General features: G+C 39.8%; 1 protein-coding gene across 1 annotated transcript in view; it reads left to right on the forward strand.

Moving 5' to 3' along the window:
- Positions 1 to 16,923, forward strand: part of amon (prohormone processing protease amontillado) — a 322,809-nt gene that overhangs the window by 155,899 nt on the left and 149,987 nt on the right. The window contains exon 3 of the mRNA XM_083137814.1: positions 13,090 to 13,224. Within this exon, the coding sequence (XP_082993940.1) occupies positions 13,090 to 13,224 (135 nt within the window). The remainder of the gene's footprint in view (positions 1 to 13,089; positions 13,225 to 16,923) is intronic.

The raw sequence follows: 16,923 nt of genomic DNA on the forward strand, positions 1-16,923 counted from the left end.
TAAAATTTATCACGTTCTATTAGTCAAAAGAACATGGTTTAACAAAAACACCAAGAAAAGATGATCACATGAAGACTCTCAGCATTCACTTGATGCCTCTCAGGCTATGGGTAATATCTCTGTTCGTTCGTTGGTCAAATAAAATCAGTCAAGTTTTCACAAAGGAAATGAAGTATACTTTACTTCTTAGCAAAATTAAAATACTTATGTTCGTAGTTCCATTGGAATTTGGAAGATATAACAGTACCTTACAATCCAGCTTGACACTCATTAAGACTCCAAGCCAGACACACAAGATATGTACATAAAGGTGAGTCACTATACTGTGACATCATCAGTGATAGGTTTAAATATTGACTAAACACAGAAATCAAGTTAAAGGGATTAAAAAATAACAATAAACATTTGTACAAGGAGAAAGGTAATTAGGAAAGAACAATAATCATTTGTACAAGAGGAAAGGACATGTCAAACAATTTTTTTTTTTTGGGATATATACTTTTAGGCTGAGAAGGGCCTCCCTTGCCCCCCCCCCCCCCACCCCTTTGGACGTCCATGTACACAGCAAGGTTTCGCAAAGCAATTTTGGTGGAAAAATTCGCCATTCAACCTTTGGCACCGGGTACCATTTTTTTCCCCTTTGTTAAGTGGAAGTCTCTGGACTTTCCGACAAACAATGCCGGACCAGTAACGGAAATTAATTTTTCGTCCTTCCCCCGCGAGCCAAAACGGGTCCACGTCATTTCCTCCTGCAGCGCCAAATCGGCAGAGCAAGTAATTAAACAAGTTAGCAGCGATGCCGCGTGGTCAAAAAAAATAAAAAGCTGCCCGTAAAGATGTTACCGACGCTCGCACACACCCACGACTGTTCGATTTCCGATCCCACTCGTCTGGGAAATAATAAGCATGCAGAATCACTTCCCTTGTGGACTCACATATGTGTGGGCAGTGCAGCTTGACACGAATCCAATGAGCGACGCAACTCTCATCAAACAACTGACTTGTATTTGTATTTATCGTCATTTAACTTCGCTTTAAGGTCAATGACGATGATTAATTATTATTTATTGCATGAAATATTTTACAGAGCCATGACGGATGTATGCTTTCAATTATTATTGGGTGCCTTGCCTGTAGTGCACAACAATTGTGAATTCGTCCCCCCCTTACTTGATGGTGTAGTGGAATCGTTGTCGCCTTGTAATCAAGAGTTCCTGGGTTCAATACCCGATAGAGGAATATAGTGGTTCGGATCCCACTTTAAACTGTAGGTGCAGTCCCGAGTAGCACATATGTGCATAAGTGGACTTAAAACTCAAACGAACAATTGCAAATTGTTATCTGGATTTAGTTTTTCGTGAATAAAGAATTACTGTGAATTATTAAGGGCAGAGTGTGTAGTGCATAAAAATCTCTGTAAATTATTTTTGGAGGGTACAGTTTGTAGTGTACAAAAATGATTGCATGTTGTTTCGCACGACTTTGATTTCGTGTTTGTTCGCACGGTTTCCCATCTCATCACAATCAGGATGTTGTTTCGCACGACTTTGATTTCGTGTTTCTTCGCACGGTTTCTTATCTCATCGCAATCAGGGTATTGTTTCGCACGACTTTGATTTCGTGTTTGTTCGCACGGTTTCCCATCTCATCACAATCAGGATGTTGTTTCGCACGACTTTGATTTCGTGTTTCTTCGCACGGTTTCTTATCTCATCGCAATCAGGGTATTGTTTCGCACGACTTTGATTTCGTGTTTGTTCGCACGGTTTCTTATCTCATCGCAATCAGGGTGTTGTTTCGCACGACTTTGATTTCGTGTTTGTTCGCACGGTTTCTTATCTCATCGCAATCAGGGTGTTGTTTCGCAGGGCTGCACCAGGCGAACAGAAAGCATAGAGGAATTAAAGATTAATCGAATGAAAATCAAAATAACCACAAACGAAAACAAAATAAAGACACTAATAAGCCCTTTGATTCAAAGCATTAATGAATACTGTTATTCAATTTGGAAAGGATAATAACTTAGAGAAATAAATAACAAAATTGAATGTTAAAAACAGATCTATTTATATTTTCTTTCCAATGTATTGTTCCAAGAAGAACAAATCTTATAGGAAACACTAACATAACTTTTGCACGTAGCACAATCTTCTCAAACAGGTTTTAAGATCACCGCTCCTTACCAGATTTTCCTGGATAGATTTTATCCTGGCGTCAAGTTTTGACCTTTTCCTTTTTTGTGATGATTACCTTCAATCTCAATTCTTCTGAAACAATTGAAAGCCGCTGCAGCGTCATCCTTGAGTGCCTTTACAAGCGAAAATATGTGCGGAGAACTCCTGGATATTGTTGAGTTTAATTTGTGGTGCCAATCCTCGACAGCATTGTTGGTTCTGTGTCTCTGACCGTAGCAGTTCCATGTCTCTAACGGAATGTTTGGGTTTTCTAGCCATTGTTGTGCAAAGTAATCGTTAAACAGTTCAATTTTCTCTCCCGTTGGACAATCTTTCATAACGATCAGCCATCTATCACTAATACTTTCCCTAGGTATCAACGACGGAGATAAACACATCCTGATATGGCGGCGCATGTCTTCGTTATTTTTGTGTGCCTCGGAGAGACCTAGGCTCTGATCTTTTCGCCAGATACTCTGGCCGAAGTGGTAGTTACATCCTGACACCTGGGCATCGGGGAATGTAATTTGTAGCTAGTTTGTAGCTGCTTGTTCGAAATCAACCTTGATCACCTTTGGCTGGTACCCACCACGCCAGGCTTTCATAAAAGAAAACAGTTGACTGTAGGTGCTCTGGGTTTTGTTCGGGAGCAATGCGTACAACACAGGAACAACTGTGCTTCCAAGATCTGCGTGTATTGTGTACAACTGCGAAAAGTGCTTGCAACAACTTTTAAATGTTCCGTCTAGAAACGCTTCCCCGTAGTGCGGCCGCCATACCCTCGTATCCGAAACATTAATAATCGTTTCTCTCCTTCCACTTTGTCAAACTGCAAAAACGAGGTTTCATCTTGGAAACGTAGAACATCGGAAGGGAAAGATACATTGGCCGGGGTAGGTGTTTCTTGGTCAAGGGTTTTCCTCCTGACAGCGTTAAAACCTCCTTTGCGGTTACTGTATACTGGAACGGTGGCCACTAAGTCAAGTCCCTGGTTAACGGCCACAGCCATTTCCTCCTTAAAAATGGTTGATACCGGTGTTAATATTTCTTCCCGCGCTCTCTTTTTGCAGTTCGCAAGTCGTTTTCTTATCTTACAAGCTGCCACATCTGGAATGCAGTCGTGATCTCTCTCCAAGGTGGGGATTTCATTTTCCGTCTTTAGTCTACCTGGGCAACTCGTCTTTCTTCTGTCTATGCACAACTGCAAAGAACGAAAACATTAATGCCAAGTTCATTTCTTTAAAACATAAGATCAACAATAATAATAATAAAAAAATTATACGTACCCATACTTTCTTGCAGGTTGTACTGGTATCCCTCAAACAGTAAGACAGGACTGCCCCTCTTGGATTTTATAATCTCCATTGCAAGGACGAGAACTTCTCATAATTCCTTCTCAAAGCAGAATAACCAAGCAGGACGCCAGCATGCCTCTTTATACAGTCGTCACTACCAAACAAACAACAGGTGTTCATTCCACAAACAACAGGTGTTCATTCCATTAATCTTTAATTCCTCTGTGCTTTCTGTTCGCCTGGTGCAGCCGTGCGAAACAACACCCTGATTGCGATGAGATAAGTAACCGTGCGAACAAACACGAAAATTATTATCGTGCGAAACAACACCGCACTACAAAATTGTTTTGATTTATTATTGGAAGGTACAGTTTGATGTTTACAAAATGTATGCAAAATATTATTGGGAACTTAGGTTCTAGTAAGCAGAAATTGTTATGATAAAGCAGATATGACTTAAGATGACCGGACCCCTCTCCGATTTTCTTCATATTTGGCATACTTACTAATTGAGGCCTGCTAATGACGAATCTGAATTTAAAATCTGTCGGAAACGTCTAGAAATAGCAAAGTAATTGCGAACCATAGACGCTAGCCCCACGAACCATTGACGTGTGGTTAGGTTAGTTTCGGTTAGGTTAAGCAAACATAGTTAAAATTTGGTGTCGTGGTAGTATCAGGAATATACGAGGGACGTTCTGAAAGTAAGTTTCGTCATTTTTTTCACAGGGATGCTTTATTACAAACAGAAGAATACAATGTCATAACAATCATTTGGCTATTTTTCCACATAGTCGCCACCGACATTGATACATTTGTCGTACCGTTAAATCAATTTCAAGAAACCTTCTTGGTAAAAATCTGTGCCCAGCGATTTAAGGAAGTTCTTCACAGCCTGTTGCATCTCTTCATTGCTTCCGAAGTGACGTCCCGATATTGATGATTTCAACGCAGGAAAAAGGTGGAAGTCTGATGGGGCAAGATCTGGACTGTAGGCCGGGTGATTCAATCTCTCCCATCCCAGACAACGAATGTGTTCTGCAGTGACCCTTGCTGTATGGGGGTCTTGCATTTTCATCCAAGAACAAAACCCCTCGACTCAAGAGCCCTGATCTTTTGCGTCGAATGGCGGACTACAGATTGCTTAGTTGTGTTGGCAATAGTGTGCCGCACTTCCATTTGTGACCACGTTTCCAGCACACGTCTTTCTGCCATACTGGTTTGCACTCGATGAGCTCGGCCACGTTGGTCTGCTGGTTATCTCTAGTCGTCGGCACTCTGCGCATGCGCCATCGCTCCTCTGCTCTCGCTCCTCCAGTCGTGAATTCAGGAAAGATTGTCTTTTGTTATGGCAATGTGTTTTCTCATTTTGTAATACAGCTTCCCTGAGAAAAAAAATGACGAAACTTACTTTCGGAATGTCCCTCGTATATATATTTGCTTGTGAGACACAAAATTTCGCGCAAATCGACGGCTTCCATTCCGAAAACTAACGCCTTATTTTCGCTTATTTTGCAATTTCTAGACGTTTCCGACAACTTTTAACTTCAGATTCGTGATTAGTAGGCCTCAATTAGTGAGTATGCCAAATATGAAGAAAATCGGAGAGGGGTCCGGTCATCTTCAGTCGTTCCGATAAAGCATAATAGGACCTCTGTGGATGAGAGTGACCTTCTGTTCTAAAAGCTTAGAAACATTAGAATTCCCTTGGCCAATATCCACTGAGAAGCACTTCACAATCGTTAATGTTTTTCGATTGAGCCAAACGGCGAAGGAAGGTAACTAATTCAACCCATTTTTCATCTGGAAAAGACACGTCATTAGCAAAAGAGATGCAGGAACAAGAGCTTCGTTCTTTTCTGTTTGAAGAAAGTTTAATTGCACGTAAAAGAAAGTTCAACCGCAGCTCGAAAGAAAAGAAAAGAAGCTCAAAGTTATTGGAAACGGAATTCACTCCGCTGGGAAATAATTTGTCGGTCGAAGACTTTGAAGTAATGCACGAGATAGCGTGTGCAAACTTTCCGAAGCATCCCCCTCCCCTCCGTTATCGTCATGTAATAAATTACATCTTTTGATCCTAACGATTCTCCTTCCTCTCGCCCAACAAACAAAAACTTGATAACTTAAAAGTCTTTCTTGAGCATCCTGAAGCTTAGGACTGTCTGGCATAGGATCTGTGTAAATTGATTTCTCAATTGGGCTTGTTCGAATGTGGTGGAAAGGGTGGGGCAACAAACTCAGTGTTTCCTACTCCAGGTGTAAGTGCAGTGTTTCCAACCTTGTTTATAACCTAGTTATTTCTTTATTAATGTAACAAGTACAGCGGAAAGGCCTGATTTCTCAGTTCTTTAGACCCAAGTATAATCTGATTAATATCGTGAATCGGTGGACTACATAATGCCGAAAATTAACAGCTGGAAGTAACCTATATTTGATAACCTTTTAAAACAGGGCTTCCTCTGATCTAGATATACCGGAAAACCTTGAAAATCCATGGAAATAAAATTTGAATGAAAAAATACTAAAATAATAAGTTCATTTTGCAAGAAAGTTTTAATACGTGGAGGACTCAGGGAAATTAAATGTTCTTTGATTTCTAGTATTGAAACTGAAAATTCAACAATGTTTGTGGCATTCTTTTTGGTGGGCGACACGGGATTACTACGTCACGGTAGTTACCCAATCATCCCGTACGGTAGAGTTATGGGACTCTCCTGTCATCATTTGCATTCATGTCCAGATATTATTAGAATGATTAAATCCAGAAGACTTAGGTGGGCAGGCCATGTGGCACGAATGGGAGAGGAGAGAAGAGTTTACAGGATTCTTGTTGGGAAACCTGATGGTAAGAGACCGGCAGGAAGGCCAAGACGAAGATGGAGGGATAATGTTGAGATGGACCTAAAGGAAATTGGTAGGGATGGAAAAGGAAGGCCTGTGTTGCTGCAGCCCTGAACCTTCGGATTTAGAAGGCTGGAGATTTAGTTAGTTCTTGTCACTGTACAAGGTTTATTAAAGCCACTTCACTTAAAACGTTCACTGAATTCTAATTCCACTATACTTACTTAGATAAGCACAATACAATGAGCTGCGGTTGACTTTTTAACAGTTCCTTTCACTAATTTTTCATCACCTCTCGCTAAATCCAACTCTCTTATTATTTGACCCTATCAACGTTTATATCCTGTTGACTTTGGTCAGCGTTTCTCTAATGGGGTAGGTCATTGCCAAACTTTTCCGCTAGAGGCGCGCCCCGTGTTGTATCCCTAAAGAATTTCATTCGTCATCTGGTTAACCTAAGCTTTACATTGAAGCGCGATAGGATGGCTAATCAAAAGTTATTTTCAACGAAGGTAAGAATTTCTGGTGTAAATCGATAACAAAAATGTGTTTAGCAAACCCTTAAGATTATAAACCATTAAGCCTTGTTTCCATGATTATGAAAAACTAAATATGCTGACCAAGGCAGTAATTTATTTTATTAAAAACATAAACTAAACGTAACGTTTCAACCTTCTAGCAAGGTCTTCTTCAGACTGTGTATCAAGTACAAAAGTAACAAGATACAAAAACAGGGTATTATATATACACAAACATTACTCCCTCCAGACTATTTAGAAAGTTGTTTGTAACTTTCTAGCAGGTGACTTTCACTTGCCAACTTTACTTTCACCTAAAAGGCTAAACACAATTACTTTCATATAGAATGTGGTTGGACTTTTAATCTCACGCTCTTTTCCCTTCATTTTTCTTCCTTCTCCTCTCCTCTTTCTCTCTTGTCCTTTCCACTCTTTCTAACATCTTCTTCCATTCTTTGTTTAACTTCAGTTCCCCATTCCAGTTCATTGTGTCTTCTTCACCTTTCTTCTCTATTTCCTTGGCTTCCTTCCATTTTCTCACTAGCATTCTCTTCTCTCTTCCTATCTGCTTAGCCTCATCCCACTCTATGTCATGTCCTGTTTCTCTCGTGTGTTTAAATATTGCATTTCTCTCTCTCTTAAGTCGTACATCATCCCTATGTTGTTTCAACCTGTCTTTCAGCCTCTTTTTCGTTTCTCCTATGTACACACTCTGACATTCTTTACATTTCACTTCGTAGATAATCCCTTCCTCTTCCTCTTCTCTGTTTTCCTTTTTCTTGTTTGCATTCATCGCTATTCCTAAGATGCTTCTCCCTCCCTTCCTGTAAGTTTTAATTCCCGCTTTCCTAAGCACTCTGCATATCTTTTCTCTGGTCTTCCCCATACTCCTTATTCCAAACCTTCTCTCTTTTTCTTTCTCTTCCAATTCTTCCCTGCCCGTTTTCTTCCTTCTTCTGTTTATGTCCAGTCTATCCTGCTTCTCATAGCCATTCTTTTCCAGCTGTTTCCATAGGCTATTTATTTTGCCTTCTTTTTCACATTCTTTCATGCATATTTTCTTGATTCTGTCCTCCATATTCTTTATAAAATTTATTTTTGTCACCTCACTTACATCACTTCTTTTGTGGCAGAATACCCCTGCTGCACACTTCTTCTGAGATTAAAAGTCCAACCACATTCTATATGGAAGCAATTGTGTTTAGCCTTTTAGGTGAAAGTAAAGTTGGCAAGTGCAAGTCACCTGCTAGAAAGTTACAAACAACTTTCTAAATAGTCTGGAGGGAGTAATGTTTGTGTATATATAATACCCTGTTTTTGTATCTTGTTACTTTTGTACTTGATACAGAGTCTGAAGAAGACCTTGCTAGAAGGTTGAAACGTTACGTTTAGTTTATGTTTTTAATAAAATAAATTACTGCCTTGGTCAGTATATTTAGTTTTTCCTTAAGATTATGTAGCAAGTCATAAGTTTCCGAAAAATCACATTCTCTTGAACGTAAGAATTAATATATTAAAGCGAAACGGATGGTAGCTCAGACGGGCTAGATATAGTATGTTTATGCACGAAGAACACTAAGATTGACGTAATTTTTGGTCGTCCGTAGCTGCCATAGGTCTATAATACAAACATTTAAATATTTACACTACGCTTTTATGTTTCCTCTTGTTGCGACTTGCGAGTATGTGCAATTCAACGTCGGGAGTAGGAATCGGAGAAACTACCCAATTTACAAAGAAAAATGAATTAACTGAGTAAGCGTATGATATTTATTATTATACACTATGCCCTATCCAGTAACGTAATATTAACATATGTTTTCTTTGCATTAAGCAGACATTTGCCACCCGTGTTCTCGTCCATTTTATTTTGGGTTACAACAATTTTAAAATTATAATTCCTATAAATGAGAAAGCCCTAGAGGTTGTGAGACATGAAACAGAACATAAAATATTTTTTTATAACTATTCTTCTCGATAAATGTGTATGTATAAAATAGAGAACCATATTTAGCTACTAGCCATGAAGAAAAGTATGATCTCACGTAAAAAAAGGAGTCAATTATTAATAACAACTATAAAAATAAAAGTACAGTCGCGTGGAATTATTATGTATTATTTTTTACCAGATTCATAAGAATAAAGAACTTAAATTGTGAAGATTGCAACTGACGTAAACAAGTGCTGTGCAAATATTAAGGCTTTTTTGAGTTCCGATATATTTTCTGTTGTTGACGACCGTCTTATTAAAATCCTTAGTTTCACAGCACTGATTATCATGTCCCGATATAATTTCTGAGGTTAAGATGAAATTAAACTTACAATTTAATGTAATAGCAGAACGTTCAGCATCAAATTCCCCATGTATTTAAATGGAAGAACAACTGCCCATCAAAAGCGTGGGAACACAAGAGGGGTGCTGCCACCTACAATAGTTTGCTTTGTCCAGGCCCATTGTAATTGTTCCGGGTTCGGTTGATTAGATTGTCACAGATTGGAATCAATTATGCAAGTACTTTAATTTTAAGCGCCACTTTTCCACCTGGTGGTGAAAATTTGAACTATTTTTTTCCGTCAGAATTTGCGTTTTCATGGTTACATTCTCTGTACCATGTTTCAATGCAATCCGTCTCTTCGAAAGGGCTCCTGGGGGCTCTGAGTAGGAGAACTTTAATCCTCAACGCCAGATTTCCATTGGTGGTGAAATTTTGAACTATTTTTCGTCAGCATTCGCTTCCCCATGGTCTCCATAGCATCTATACCAACGTTCATCGCAATACGTTGCTTCGAAAGGGCTCCTTAGGGCTCTGAGTAGGAGGACTTTCATTCTAAGCGCCAAATTTCCACCTGGTGGTGAAAAATTTAAACAATATTTTTCGTCAGCATTCGCTTCCCAATGGTCACCATATCTTCTGCAACGAGTTTCCCAGCAACCCGTTCCTTCAAACTGGCCCCATAGGATTCTTGGGTAGAGGAACTTTACTTCCAACCGGCCTGTACGTGCCCTGTTTCATCATAAAGTTATTTAATTATCATTGCTGTATTCCACCAAAGTCTCTAAAACTTGGAACAATGCGTTTCACCTTGGACGATCCTCCACTGTGACGAAGACTGAGAGGAATTCCTTTCTCACTTCAGAAACAAAGTTTTAGATTCCTTCCAACTTGCACAAGAAGCTTGTGTAGTGTTGAGTTACCGAGCAGCTGCCTCCGCCAACATCTGACGCAAAATTCCCCAGAGATCTTGAGCAACTTGTCGCACTGCTGGCTTAAAAAAAAGACCAAGTTTTTCAAACTGAAATATCAATATTGCCATCTCAAGAGTTTGGAGAATGTCACAACATTCCTCATACTCACACAGTATCTTAAATTTACCAAACTTAGTGAGCATGTATGCGAAATATGACAAGCATTTCTTGTAGGAGCTCTTGCAAGGAAAAGGACTACTGAATCTTGTCTAATGGAAATGCGATCGGTATTTACTGTATATCATTTAATTATGTAAACACCTAAATGTTTAGCCTGTGGCTACTTTACCAACTTGTACAATCAAGCAAACCGTTATACTCTGTCCCCGGAATCTGTGGAGCAAGGCCGCGCATACCGACAGAGAAGGGGAGGAATCGAGTGGGCAGAGCGATGCAGTACACGCTGCTGCGAAGGCTGGTAACTGCAGTCACTTTCCCCTCCATGCAATCCCGCTCCCTCTCACGTGTTGATTGATGCAGCCGTCTCGCATCACTACTTGCGCAGAGACTTGTTTCCTTTCGTTCGCTCCAGAGATAGCCGGGACAGAGTATAGAATTCTGCAGCGAGAGGATTCCGTACGGGCGCCAAATAGTTCGCACGGACGACGCTAGGTAGCGTATGGAATTGAGAGCTTCTTCGCTCGAGCGAACAGGCAAAACGAGCGGTATACACTCGAAGCCCAGTAGTACACGTATAACCATTTTTATGTCTGTGGTAGTTGGCCCTCCCTCATATATGGATCGTGAAGTGAAACTTGAAACTTAAGTTAACATTGTCATCATCTCCATGCCACAATGTAGTTTAGTCTATCCTACCACTTACGCTTGAGGATGGGAGAGTTCGAGCGAGCGAAAGTAGCTCCATGGAGTACTCTACAAACCAAGTATTGAATTACATTTATTCGTACTAAATATTTCAACGCTATAAAAAATAGATAAGAAATTACACAATTACACCAATCAAAAGTTATTCTAATTCAAAACTGCTCATGTAATTTGTTCTGATCTCAACGCGAGCATGCTGAATATGTATTAAGGATCTGTCCCTGATGATCAAGAAATACGAGGGCAAATCAAAAAGTCTTTGCGCCTAAGTATTTATTGCCAGATTACAAACCATAAAAGAAAAACAAGATATACACAATCTTTTACGTACATTTTGCTATTTTCCACATAATCACCACACTTGTTGAGGCACTTGTTCCGCCGTACCACAAATTTCGCAATGCCTGTCGCATAGAAGGTGGCCGGCTGATCACGGAACCAACGACGTGCAACGTTCTGCACTTCGGTGTCGTTCGTGAACCTCTGTCCTGCCAGGAACTTCTTCAATCGTGAACATTGTCGTAAACACTACCATAGGAAATGCCAAGTTCAGTGTCAATGTCCGGTGCCAGCAAGGAACTATGTTGGCTCGATCGCTCATTGTCCTCCACACTTTCCCGTCCATTTTCAAACTCCTTGCACCACCACTGCGCACCTTGCACTGATAAACACTTGTCCCCATACACTTGTCTCCATTTCCCTGTGGATATCTGTGGCTGTTTGTCCTTTGCACCATAAAAAACGAATAACACTTCGCTGCTCATATGACGTGGACTTCCTGAGGACTCCGGCCATCTTTGCCAACTGATAACAGCGCCGTGCCGTGGAAGGAATCGGAAGTTACAATAGGGCCGTTCCAAGAAAAGCCTACTGCATCGCTCGTATATCTCGCTTTTGCAATAACACTTATAACAATCTAGAAAAAAATTAGGCGCAAGGACTTTTCGATTTACCACTATCCTTTTAAAGCTACTGTACATACACACTAGAGGGTACAAGATAGACCAATCAACAAATATTTACAATCATAACTGAATTTTCATAAAATGATCAAGTTTATCTTATTTCCAAAACATTGTCGTGAAATATCATTGCACGAAAATAGCTCTTGTTTACAACTAACCCATAAGTTTGTTTCACCTACGTCACAAACTGTTGCATTGTGGATTCGAGCAGCCATGATTGAGGCAAGTTCTTGTAAGCATACGGAATTCAATCGGGCGGACGGGAGATGCTAACACAGAGATTCGTGATTGAAAACAAACGTGCAGTTCGTGCAGATGTAACGAACGCTACGTGGTGGATATTTCCTCGCAAACGCAAATAAAATTGGCCGCAAACATGGCGGCTGTGCGCATCATGACGTTACATGAAACCCAACTATAAGTATTTAATGTATTAGTAAACTGTAGTCCGCGAACCGCTGGTATCATTTTGAGGCACGTGTCCGAAAGGTGCAAGGCCGTACTTGAAGCGGGCATCCTCCGAGTATGATCTCGGTCTTCAAGTCGTGGACTAGAAGTACACGTCTTTCGAATTGAAATTCGACTGCAGCGCCAAATACGGTCAGTAGATAAAACTGAGTACTCGTTGTTTTCCTCGCGTTTTAAACACTTATTTTTCACCATAGAAATCACAGAGCATTTTCAAATGTTTGTACACATACATTTCCACACATTAGAAGAACTATAACCAACAACTTGCTGGCCAATAACGTATATCTATCTACCTGCGTCGCTGGTTTTCTACCTCCGTGATTTTAAACAAATGAACAACGAGTGCGGATATCACGTGACCTAGTCAGCAACCATCTGCACTGCGTGCTGTGCACTTGCGTCCTTCTGTTCTTGGCGCTTTCGAACTGTACTAGGTGGCGTCACTTCCGCCAAGACCATACTTCCAGTCTGTACTTTGTAACTTTCGGACAGAGCCTGAGTTAGTGTTGTTCTGTTTTGTTTCACATGTCTAATCTGCAGTGGCGGCAATTAGGGGGGGGCAAGGGGGGACGTTGCACACCCACTTTTTGCCACTTTTGTCCCTGCAGTATGCTAAAATTTATCAATCAACGGAAAGTAAACTGTCCTTGCACCCCCCCCCCCCCCAGTTTTTGAAACCCAATCGCCGCCACTGCCAAACTGTTTAATTTTTAGACACAGTGTTGTATTAAATTTTTCTATCTTATTTCACAGGTCCAAACGGCCATTCAGCAACTGGGATTTAAACGAGTGAAGAGAGGCTATAAACCATTGAAGGTTGAAAATTTGGTTAAACTTCGACCGCAAGAGGACCCCACTGATCCCTATTTTCCATTCCAATGGTACCTGGTAAGTTTTCACGAGATTTTTACTTTTTTTGAAAACATTTAATGGTGAACTGAAACAGGTTGCAAACATTTGCGAAAAATGGTTCAACGAAACTTGTTAGAATTTAACGAATACGTTATTGCATATGTTACACATATGCTATGTTTCATTAGTTTCTGTTTAATTAAACAAGATCACTTAATGATCACTTAGTGTTAGTAATTATAAGAGTAGTGAAGATAAGTGACATATATTTTAAGATATTTAAATTAAAGAGACAGAGAATGGAGAACATGTCAGTGAGGTCCCTGATTAGTTACTCGGTCGGAATCCAAAAATTTCTGCGTTGGGCAAGATTGTGAGAAGGGTTGAGGAGCTACTTTAAAAGAAATATTAGTGAACTGTCGTGTTGATACAAGCGACAAGCATCCTATCTAGACTGTAGAAAAGCATTCACTGCACATGCACTATATCTTGTAAAAGAGAGCAGGATTATTAGTATATTAGTATGACCCCTCTGCCTTTTCACAATGGAGATTCATATCAAAATCAGAGAACAAAAGATTTACTGTTTTCCTAGTAACATTTTTAAATAAATACCTGAAAACTTTAATAACACACACACGCGCACGCACACGTACACACGAGGTTTGATAATTTTTAAGATTTCTTTTAATATATATTTAAGGTGATATTCCTTTCAGTAAAATTTTCATGCGTTAAAGGGAGTTTTCAGACAGAAGCGACAAACGACACGGGAATTTCATACCGCGGCAAGCGCCCTTCAATATAAAGCAAAAAAGAAAATTCACCACGCATGCGCGAACTACAGACAAAAGCAACGTAATGGCATGGCCAAAAAGACCCACTCCGAGTGACACGCAAGCAACAAGCGGCACATGGAGCTTGTCGTGTCACTTCGGTTCCGAAGGTTGCATTTATTTCTGATGGTTGCTTTCCAAGCGAAACGTGTTTCTTGTCGCTTTTCGCTTCGGTCTGAAATATCACTAAGAATCGAAATTTTCCATTTGAGCTCATGTGATGAGTATAACTAGCGATAGGTATATATTTTTTAATGACAGGGACAATTTGAGGAGGGATCAAGTCCCATAGTCCCTCTCCTTATTTTGGTTACCAATATTAGACGTTCATGAAATATACAAGTTCACGCTTTTTCGTGCTGTCGAGCATTCATTATGTTGGAAACTGCAAGCGAGACAGATCAATGAGCTCATAATCATTCACCTGTCACCATTTAGCTGCGACGTCATTCATAGACTTGTTGCTATGGCAACAGAATGCAATTTCAGTTACGACTACGTCACCGAGTAGCTTCGCAGTGGTTCAACAAGTGATAGAGATTCAGAAGGCTGGCAATTTTTGTCTCTTTGAACCGTAACAAGTTTGCTTTTGTATTTATTCCTGTTAAATGAACAGCTATGAATTGCACATGCTATAGGAAGGATCCAATGTATCTGAGAGTGTCCAATATTTGACTGCTGTTCCAAATTACCCGCCTAGCTTTCCTCTAAAGTATGGAATATTTTGTGAAACTTGTGAATGTTGATTTAACAAATAACTTAATGCTTTTTCTGTTTCACAACGAAGTTTATATGATCAATGTCTCTACCTGCATCACGCAGCTGGAGTATATTTAACAACTGTAATGGTATAGTGGGGTCAAGTTGTGATTGCTCGCGATATTTAATCTGGAAGCGGCTGCGCGGCAATCGCAACTTCAAGATAAGGTTGAAGACCCACGCTATATATCACAAATTACAATTTTGTGTCGCACTTCTCGCACGACAATGCAGGAGTCAACAGGCAAAATCGACGAGAAGCGCAAGACAAAGCCCTGTAAGAAATATACACACAATATATATATAAATGTACGTATAAAGTCAAAGGGTCCAGCAATGAATAACACACTGTGCTTTCTCCATTACGTTAGTTTGTCCTCATAAATTCCAATATTATTCACTCTCCTTATTGTATATGTCTACGATTACCAAATGGTACTTTTAATTTCAAATTTTAATTACCTCGTAACGTGTATTTTACGTATATATATGTATAGACTACTTACTATAGATTCAAGGCAAGGTAAAACTGCAACTCATGTTCGTCAATTATCAACAACGAAAATACATTACTCAATTATCGTAGATTTCGTAAACATCAAACAACTCATAAAAGAGTCCAACATTAACAAAGTCGGTATTAGACAAATTGCAAGTTCACAAAGAGGACGTGCGTCCACGTCAAAATTCCTAACACGGCCTGCGTGTACAATTAAATTTATAACAGTTAATCAAGCACCATAACAATACGTAACAAGTACGCGTACGTGTCTTTAACCTGATCCAATTAAACAATAAGCATTAGACAATTAGACCATACTTCTCAACTATCTTCCAGACGTGTTAAATACACTGCAAGTCTTCACTTATATTGTCACGTTAATTTACTTTGCTTTAGTCGTTTTTCCCATTCATTAATATCATCCCAATTCTCCCGACTTTTAATGCTACCATTTAAAATGGAAAGGTGTGAATGGAACAATAGTCCCGAATTAGTTAATGGAGGGGTGGAAGGTTCGCAGATTTTCTTTTTATAGGCAACGAACTTTAACCAAAATAGTTGGACCATCAGACCAAAACGTCAAACGTGGGTCGAAGAATTACATTACAAGATCGACAAAAATGCAGTTAATACGTTCGTCTACTCAAAAGGGAGTTCACTTGTTAAGAGATCATTTACGCGCGCAATAAATCTTTAGTATCCGGAATAGTATTTTGAATCCATGATCAAGCAAAAGTTATGCAATTCAGTTCTCACTAATTTGGTCAATAGTTTTTCTTAGTTCAGTTAGTGCATTCACTGTACCCCAAAAGGGCGACACGAACAAGGGGGAAGGGGAATAAGAGTATTTTTTTTTACGGCACCTTATGCGTGATAAAAGGGGCGACGTGGAACGTTGGCACGATGTTGTTAAGTCACTATAGCACAGCAGAGAGTATTTACGTACCTAAACCAACAGCGTTCAGCCTCTATAGCCATGCAATGCAGCACTCCGATTATTGTCCTTATTCTCTTAGTCGTGGCCCATTTCACGAGTGACACACAAGGAAGGCTTCCGTCCACCAAGGCAGCATGCTAGGTACGTCTCTCGCCGGCTAAGTCGAGCCAAAAGGTTGTTGCCGTTCCGTTCCCGTCGATAGGAGCGACTCTGAAGCACTGCCGAGGTTTTACGCCCAGCCCGCTTGTACCGAGTCTGCCGCTAGAGGCAGCACCGGTAGAGCTATCGAGGACAAGGGCCTCTGATGGCCGAAAATTTAACTATGGATATTTACGTCAAATTTTCAGTTTATGTAATGTTTGTAATATGTGGATATTAAAAACTTTACACAACAACAGACAATTTTCATTATAATACTATTTAAGGTTTTACTTTAAATTTAACCAACGAATTCGTATGGAATTTATTGGCACAAAATCGTTGTAAAATGCAACATTAATCATACATTTTTATACAAAGAACTTAATAAATAAACCATAATTTACCTCAAATGAATTAAGTTCTATTTACATTGTATCAGGACGTCCTCTCTTGATTTGCAATACATAATTACAACTACTGATGACGTCAATCTTTATTGGGGCTTGGAACGTTATTGACTTTCCTAATGCTTTTGAATCTTTCAACAGACTTTTTTCTGC

The sequence above is a fragment of the Lepisma saccharinum genome, chromosome 16, assembly GCF_977018435.1.
Source record: "Lepisma saccharinum chromosome 16, izLepSacc3.1, whole genome shotgun sequence".
In the NCBI taxonomy this organism is placed as follows: domain Eukaryota; kingdom Metazoa; phylum Arthropoda; class Insecta; order Zygentoma; family Lepismatidae; genus Lepisma; species Lepisma saccharinum.